At 31.1% G+C, this 8636-nt stretch overlaps 1 protein-coding gene across 1 annotated transcript; it reads left to right on the top strand.

Moving 5' to 3' along the window:
* The first annotated feature begins 5471 nt into the window (after window positions 1-5471).
* On the top strand, window positions 5472-6700 carry LOC114367127. Its single transcript, XM_028324233.1, has one exon. It carries the CDS (start codon window positions 5505-5507, stop codon window positions 6477-6479), a length of 975 nt encoding a protein of 324 aa, XP_028180034.1. The 5' UTR covers window positions 5472-5504; the 3' UTR covers window positions 6480-6700.
* The last annotated feature ends 1936 nt before the right edge of the window (window positions 6701-8636 follow it).

Here is an 8636-nt window from a genome sequence, read left to right as displayed (position 1 = left end):
ATTTAGTTTATTTTTTCAAACTTTATATAATGATGTTTAATTTCATAAATTTAAAATTATATTCATTCACTTAAAACCATAATTAAATTAGAGCTAACATTCGCAAGAACAAAGATGAGATAAGAGGAAAAAAAGAATAATAACAATAAAAAAAAAGGAGAATAGTTATTAGTATGCCTCAAATTAAAGGCCGATAAAAAAAGGTCTTAAAATTAAAATTATCAATTTTTTTTAGAAGAACTATCAATTTCTTATGTAGTATAAGTTTATGTGATATACAAAGATTAATTATGAATAAAATTTAATTCCTCAAATAAATTATAACCAAATCAATATAATAAAAAAGAATAAAGGTTATTAATTTGGTTACAAATGTAAATATTTATAACCTTTAACATAACAATAATAAATTGTAAAATAAAAAGATACTAACAAATGAAGTAAGTAATATTATTTTAAAAAAGGAAAAAAAATGTAATTATTTCAATGACGAAGACTTTAAAAGAAAAATAATATTTATAAAAAAAAATAGTATATTAGTCTAAAAAGAGAAAAAAATGTCATTATTTTAGTAAATTGTAATGAATACTATAAAAAGATGAATGACCAAATTATACTAGTGTAATTTTGATAACTATTATATCATTTCATAACATTAGTCTAAAGCAAGGAGTTGATAAACTTTTTTTAAAAAAAATATTTTAATATTTTTATCATTAATCTAAAGTTGTTGAATAATAATTTTAAAATTTATTAGATATAAGTAGGGGTGAGCATGAGCCTATCTAGCTCGATTTGAGTAGAGCTATCAAAATGGACCAAGTCGACCCATTAGGTTTGACCCACCTTATAAACGAGCTAGTCCAACCTAGCTCACTTTTTGTGGAGACTTGAAAATTTTGGCTTACCTCGAGCCATCATGTAGTTCACCTAAAACTAAAAATTATTTTTTTATAAAGAAATGATTAGCAAAAAATCAATTTTTTTAGAAAAAATCAATTTGAATATTTAACAAAATTATGAATAATAAATGATAGAATTGTTTTTAAATTTCATTAAGCTAGAAAATATCAAAGTATCTTGCTATGGATGGAATGAGAGCCAAAATAGTCATGATAGTCTAAAATAAAATAATCTTAAACAACGTTACAAAACATAATTACTAAAAAAACATTGAAATTTATAACTTGTTGCTTTGAAGTCTAAAATAACATTACAAATCACTAAAATAATAATACAAAAACACAAAAAAGTAATAAGCTTAACACTAGGTTAATTTTTAGGTGGGTTAGGTGAGACTATCCAGTCCACCACAAGTTCAACCCGAATAAGTAGAGAGTTCAGTATCTGAACTTATAAAAAATTTTCCTTTTTTTTTTTTGCAAACCCAACTCAACCTAAACCCCTGGTGAGTTAGGTTGTCCCATAGATTTGAGTCCATTTTGATGACTCTAGATGATTTAGATAGGTGTTGATTTTGAAAATAGACCGAGTCATGTTTTGGGTTGTCCTAACATGGTTTAGTATCTATTATTCACTTAAAAAAATATTTTTTTTGACTTTTTTATTGATAATAAAAGTTTTATTACAGTAAAAAAAATAAAAAATTTGTGCCTTATTTGAAAATATTAACTTTTGTCCTAAAAGTATATTGTTTTAAAAAGTCAATTCGGCATGATCTTATTTCAAATATTTCAGATCTTGATTGAGTTAAGTTTAAGAAAAAGAAAATATCATATTTTTGATGTTAAAATAGTCAATGAAAAGAATGTTAAAAAATGAATAAAAACGAGAAATTGTTAATTAAAGCCGAAAGTTGGACTACAGAGAACCCATTTGCAAGCGTACCCAAATCTGTGGTATGTAGCATAAAGTTCGTGTCAATACTTTTAGGGCCAATTTTCAATATTTTACTCATTCTTGTTGGTTCCATTTGCCTTTATAACACTGGGATGAGATTTCTGCCGGTTTTGGATCACTGGAATAATTCGTTTAGCATCTCATTTTATTATTATCGATTGATATCAGAATTAACTTCTCTTGACTCGGTTTAATTTTAATTTATTTGCTTCTTAATTTGAAATGGTTGTTACATAATAGTTGATTAATTGTGCAAGTGGCTTCAAGCATCATTAGAAAGCAGATGGAGACAGATATGACTTGGTCTCCATTTTCTTTAGAATAATTTTTTTCTTCTGAATTTAGCTAGCTAGTTATTTATTAGTTTTATTCCGACAAGATGCCAATTTTTGGCAATTAAAGGAGGGAAGCTGATACCACCTTTCTCTCATATACCGATTTGACTCGGATACAGTATTAATTGAAGTTTAGCGTAATTTTCAAATACCAAGAGTGAAATAGAAAAAAAGAAAAAATGAAGGAAAAAAGCTCGATCGTCATTTTATGCTTGATAGATAATATACGAATATCATCCCAAAACAATTTTCTGTGCTTCGAAATCTTGTTATATTATCGTCAACGTGAACTTGAAACCACTCTCACAGCAACCAATTAAAGTAAACTTTCTTGGTTAATGACTCCGCATGACGTTGATTTCTACATGCAAGCTTCTTACACAATCAATTTCCTAAAACAAAATCAACCAATTTTTTTACATTCATAAACTAAATTTAAAATTTTCATTTTTGAGGAATCAATGTCAACGTGAACTTGAAACCACTCTCATAGCAACCAAAATGGGTATATACTTGTTATAAAACATCTTCAATAAATTTTAAACGCTTTCCCCTTCAAAACAATTTGTTGTAAAGCGGATGTAATGCACTTGGTGAGAATTTTGTTCTTGAATTATAGAAATAATCAATTTAATCTAGTATAAAGATATAGACACGTACAATTTAATTCAATTGTTAAGTTATCTTTATTTTCGTTAACGTTGAGTTCATATATAATATGTGAAGGTTGAGCAGGGTAGTGTACAGATATTTTGGAAGGGGCTTAAGGCGAAAATATTAAAGGGGTCTCTCAAATTTTAATTTAATACACTTTGTTAATTTTTTTTTAAAATTAAGTTGGTATTTTAAATATTATTCAAATTTCAAATTGACTCAATTAAAGATTTAAATTAATTTATGTATACAAAATATCAACATGAAATAAAATTTTAACTAAATATGTGATCTTATAATCAATATTTTTCGCTAAAATATCTTTTTTTATATATCAATTATAGACATTAAATTTAAATTTTGTACTAATTTTAATAGATTTTTTTTAGGTAAAGGAAAGCTTCACACCATAGTAACCTAATCATTCTTCCTCTTCACAGCTTCCATGTATTGGTCAAATTCTGATACAGTTGATGCCCTTCACATTGTCAAACCCTAAGCTCCTTATCTTTCTATTTTTGGAAAAATTCCTCCATAAAGACATAACACAACCTGTGAGGAGCATTACGAAAAACCTCTAGTTACTGGGACCAAACCCTGCGTGATTGCATATAAACATAAGTAACAGTCAAAATAAATTACAATTGAAACACATTATTAACAAATTGGGCCCTAATGTATGAAACTTAATGTTAGAGTGGTCTCCATACTATAATATATATTGATAGATTGGTCCACGAATCATGCACAAATGATAGTTATTGATGCATGCATGAATGCAAAAAATAAGTGAGACTACTATCTTTTGAACGTTAGACATAAAGTTCAAACCAAATTATTTTTTTTCACCTAGATATTGATGTAACAAAGTCAAACACCATTTCCAATTATATTTATCTTCAACATTGACAATAGCATATGCTATAGGAAAAATTTCAATGTCCAACAACACACAGTAATTCGCCCCCATAATATCCTCCAAAAAAATCTATGAAGACCAATAAATGATCTCCAACAAGCTTTGAATCCCTTCTAACATGCATAAAGAAATACATACATTCTTTCAAATTGTGGTTGGGAAATAGAGGGTTCAAACAGAGCATCCTCATCAACACATTTGTTGTGCAATAGAATAACAAAATGTGACCTTACCTTAACTTATCATATTCAAATGATGGCCACAAACGAAATGCCACCGTCTAACATCGCGTCATCGCTATTGGCTACCAGTAATGCAAATGACAAGAAGGAGAACAATGAAGAATGTTGGGGTTCAGGTTCTTCTCTCTCACAATGGTAAAATGAAGAAAAACCTGAATGGTGATTTTGTGTGATTGTGTAGTGACTTTTAGATGTAAAAACAAAATGAGTAAACTGACAAATTGCTCCACCATTGCTTGATCCTGTGCATGCTGTTTACTTTTACACACATGGATGTGCCACGTCGATTTTCACATGCCATGTCACCTAAAACATTAATGAAGACAAAGATGCTTAACCGTTGGATTAAATTATCCATACATGTAAACATTTGTGAACTAAATGGATGATTTCTATAGTTTAGGAAAAAACTTGTCACCCAGTACAAACTACATTGACCAAAGTCGCTATTTAAAAAAATGATATCACATTACCGTACAATAAAAGTAGTGTCAGTTTTTTTTTTTTATTTTTATGAGAAGTAGTGTCAGTTATAGAATACTTTACAATATTTACGCACAGTGGATATATATGACTTACTACGTACCAAAGTGTGAGAAAAGATTTTCTTAGGTCACTAGAACTTAAAGCCACTTACATTTTATGAATAAAAGGTTTAGTGTAAATAATAATAATAATAACCACTTTTAGAATAATATGGAGTTAGATTCAATTTATAGTACATATAATTCTTAGGTATTATAATTTTAACTTTGGTTGCAACGAAAAAGACAACCTAACCTTGTGATGAAGAAGGTGACTGCATTAATTGACATGGGATTCTTCTCCCAATCATCTTCTGGATCTTGAGAACCAATTGGGTGATAATATTCATTTCTTTAAAGATGAGTAAAAATACTGAATTTCAATAACTTGTGTAGTTGAGTGGTCTCTAATAATTTGTCTCATACAACTAATAATTGAAAAAGCGAAACATAATTATCCTATACAAATTCTGTCATGCTCCATATGAGGTACTGTTGGTATACCAATTTTTGTTTGTACATAGCTGATACTACATCAGTTTGGCAGCACATCATACCAATCAATAAATGGCCATCACTCACCAAACAAAATCCCTTTCCCTTTGGAGTCACGTTGCCTTAATCTTAACACTTCATTTCTTCACTTAAAAATTCAACAACACCACCCTTACAAATTTTGCTTACATAATTCAACTACTAAGTATGCTTCAGATAGGAACTGAATTCCTCTCTGAAAGGCAATTGGCCCAGGAAATTGCAAACAGAAAGTGAACAATTAAACAAAGGAAGCCACAATGTTGTTTTTAATGCTACCAAATTTATCTATATAGGAAAATAGAATTTGATTAGTTGGTCTTTCTTCATCCAGTTAAACTTGGAGTTGAATACCCCAACCAACAACAGCAAAAATTATCCACATGGTTCTTATTTATAAGATATCAAACTTTAATTTACCAACAGAACCCACATAATGAATATGTTGCTCTGGCTCCCAGCATACCCAACATTCCAACCTGGCTGGGACCTAGATGATGAAATCCATGCCACATTCTTCAAATGCATCAGTTGGCAAGTGGAGGAAACCTTGGATACAATCAATTGCCCTTACCATTATTTCTGTGACAAAACATACCCTTCAAACTACCCTCTTGTTGTTGATATCTTGGTCCTTCTCTTTACAGCAGCTTCTTACTTGGTGACTCTTGTCATATTGGTAATGGACATGAGTTCAGGAAGAGGCAGAATCTTTTTGGGTCAATCAAAAAGATTCCTTCTGCCCTCAGGTCCTATATCCCTCCCTCTAATAATCTTAGCCTTTGCAAAGGGTCCTCAAATCAACACAATATTCCCACTCAATTGCATTGGTCCTGCAATTCTTCTAATGGTTCTCATTTCTGCATTGTCCTTTGACAATGCAGCTGATAAGGACTTCAAGTACACTTTTTTTGTGGCATCAACAGTGTCTGGCATTTTGCATGCAAGCTTGTATCTGGATTCTGTTGTGCTGCCTTACTACACAGGTTTTGATGCACTCATGTCCTCAACATTTTCAGGTGAGTGTGCATCTTGTGTGTGCAGGAAAGAGGCCTTGGTTGTGGGAGGGAAACTAGTGAGGTATAGGGGTTGGTCAATGACCATATTTTTTGTTGTGGGGGTGTTGTGTTTGAGGATTATGTGCAAAATCTCAGGAGAAAACTATGCAGGGAAATTTTTGTTCATCAAAGCCTTGATGGAAAGGTTTAGCTGGATTTTAATAACTGTGGATTGTGTTTACCTCACACTAAACTCGCCACCAGAAAGAGTGGTGTTGAGAGTTGCTGCTTTTGGAGGCATTTTTCTTTTGATTTTCCTTCAAGCCCTCAAAGAGGCATGCAGCCAAATTTACTCAATGGCTTATGTGGCAGAAAGATTGGGATGGGTATCGGCATCATTGCACACAATATGAAGAAAAGGCAATTGTGAAAAGCAAAATGGATTTTGGGAAGTCAATAGTTTAGTTTTGTTGTAAAATACATGTTGTTGATTACATAACATGCTATTGCAGTCCTCTGCAAATTAAGTGTTCTCTTTTCCTTAACTTAGTTCTTTTTGCATGTCTACTTCACGCACACATGTTTGGCTCTTAAAATTCAATCTTTTTTTTCTTAATATTTGACATTTAACTTATAGTGTGATTGCAAGAAACAAAAATATATTTGAATTTACCCACGCACGACTATAGACAACAGACTTGCACCATTTTGTTTCTTTAATTAGAAGACTTTTCTTTTTAAATTCTTTACGCATTGCACTTTTCAAATTAATTTGTTCTACTTTTAATTCAAAAAGGTTAATAGATTAGCATGACATCATGTACCAGGGTAGAGTAAGGATGCAGAGGTTGGGGAGCCAATTAAAATCAAAATTTTGAAGGGGTCACACTTATATAATTTCAACAATAAAATAGAACTGAAGGGTAAAAGTTGAAATTTAAAAACTTTTGGAGTGCTTTATGGTCCTGTGTAAGTTGTCACCTATAATAAAGAAATTTTACAAGTGATCCATCCATTAGGTTTGCCTAAAATACAAGTCAGGTGTGTTGTTCAATAAGCACATAACATTCAGCGAAATGATCTTATTTGGACATTGGAATCTATACTAGTAGCAACCATCATCATCTTCATTCGATGAATCCCAACGCTACACAACTCATGACACTACAAGTGATACAGAAGCAAACACAGCAACAACAGGGACAGCAGCCACAAAATCAAAAAGGGAGGTGCAAATAGAAGAAAAGCCCAAAAGAAAACTTACCAAACCAGCATACCTCAACGACTATGTGTGAGGAAGCTCCAGAGGATCTCGCTTGGATGGGACACGCACTAACAAATTCCTAGGAATCAAATTGTACAATTCAGTTACTAGGAAGCATTATAAATAATCAAGCCAGTAATGAGAAATTTGATACTTATCTTCTTCCTTTCTTGCCTTTTTCTTCTTCCTAATTCTGGAGGTGCTGATGGCAGTCAAATGTACATCTTGGCTTATGTGGTAGACAAGTTGAGATGGGTATCAAGTTCAATCCAAAGAACATGAAGAAAATACAATTATCAAAAGCACAATAAGTTTCCTTTTTAAGATGTATTTGAGACAATTGCGAAAATTATATTTTTTTGATAATCAGTTATAATAAAAATTAGTAGCTTAGTTTTGTTGTAAACCCAGCTAATATATATAAGGTTCTAAATTGCAATCCTATCGAAGATATTTTTATAATCAAAGTTAGAGAAAATCACACATATGTGTGATGTACAATAAAAAATGTTCTGCCTTCTTAAATAGGAGAACCAAAATTCAATCAAGGCTTAAAATCAAGGTTTCAAAGGAGGTACAAACCTACGAAGGAACTCATGATGCACTGCTGCAAGAGGTTTTAAAAGGATTTGGAGTCAGCTCAATAAGCACCTCGGCGTATAAGAGTTTCGTTCAACAAATGGAATTGTTTGATTCAATGTCTCAATTTAATTAAACAAATGGTATCATATCATCCCAGGTATTTCCTTCCTATGGTTTACCACAATCTTTTATTTAGTATAAATTAACTGGTTAAAGTTAAAACATTCAAGTTATTAGCGTGTAATGTTTACTCAGAGTAGAAATAGTATACAAGCGTACTCAAAACTACCATGGAAGATACTAATATGCAAGGAAAATTATTAGTAAGGAATATGACCCTAATCAATTTGATGATAAATATGGTAATTTTCAAGAAAGTAATACACATTATTACTGTTGTGAATCTGCCTGCTTGTAGATTTAAAGGATTTTGTATGTAAAAGTTTGAATCTGCCTGCTTGTAAATTTAAAGGATTTGATATGTAAAAGTTTTGCTCTTATGCTGGTATTGTATTTTTGCAGGGAAGTAGACAAGAAAGAAGTTTATTCCTTTCTACATCACCTTCTTTACCAATTACCACTTACTGGAACACATAGAATTGCTTTAAGTTGTAGCACTTTCCCTTGGCCCTGGCATTCTTTTGAATATTGATCCATACATTACCTCAGTGTTTTAATGGTCTTCATGTCATAAATTCTTGTAAAATATTCAAGGTGAGACAAG

Source organism: Glycine soja, chromosome 9 (genome assembly GCF_004193775.1).
Source record: "Glycine soja cultivar W05 chromosome 9, ASM419377v2, whole genome shotgun sequence".
Classification (NCBI taxonomy): domain Eukaryota; kingdom Viridiplantae; phylum Streptophyta; class Magnoliopsida; order Fabales; family Fabaceae; genus Glycine; species Glycine soja.
This window is presented reverse-complemented; position numbering and strand designations above follow the sequence as displayed.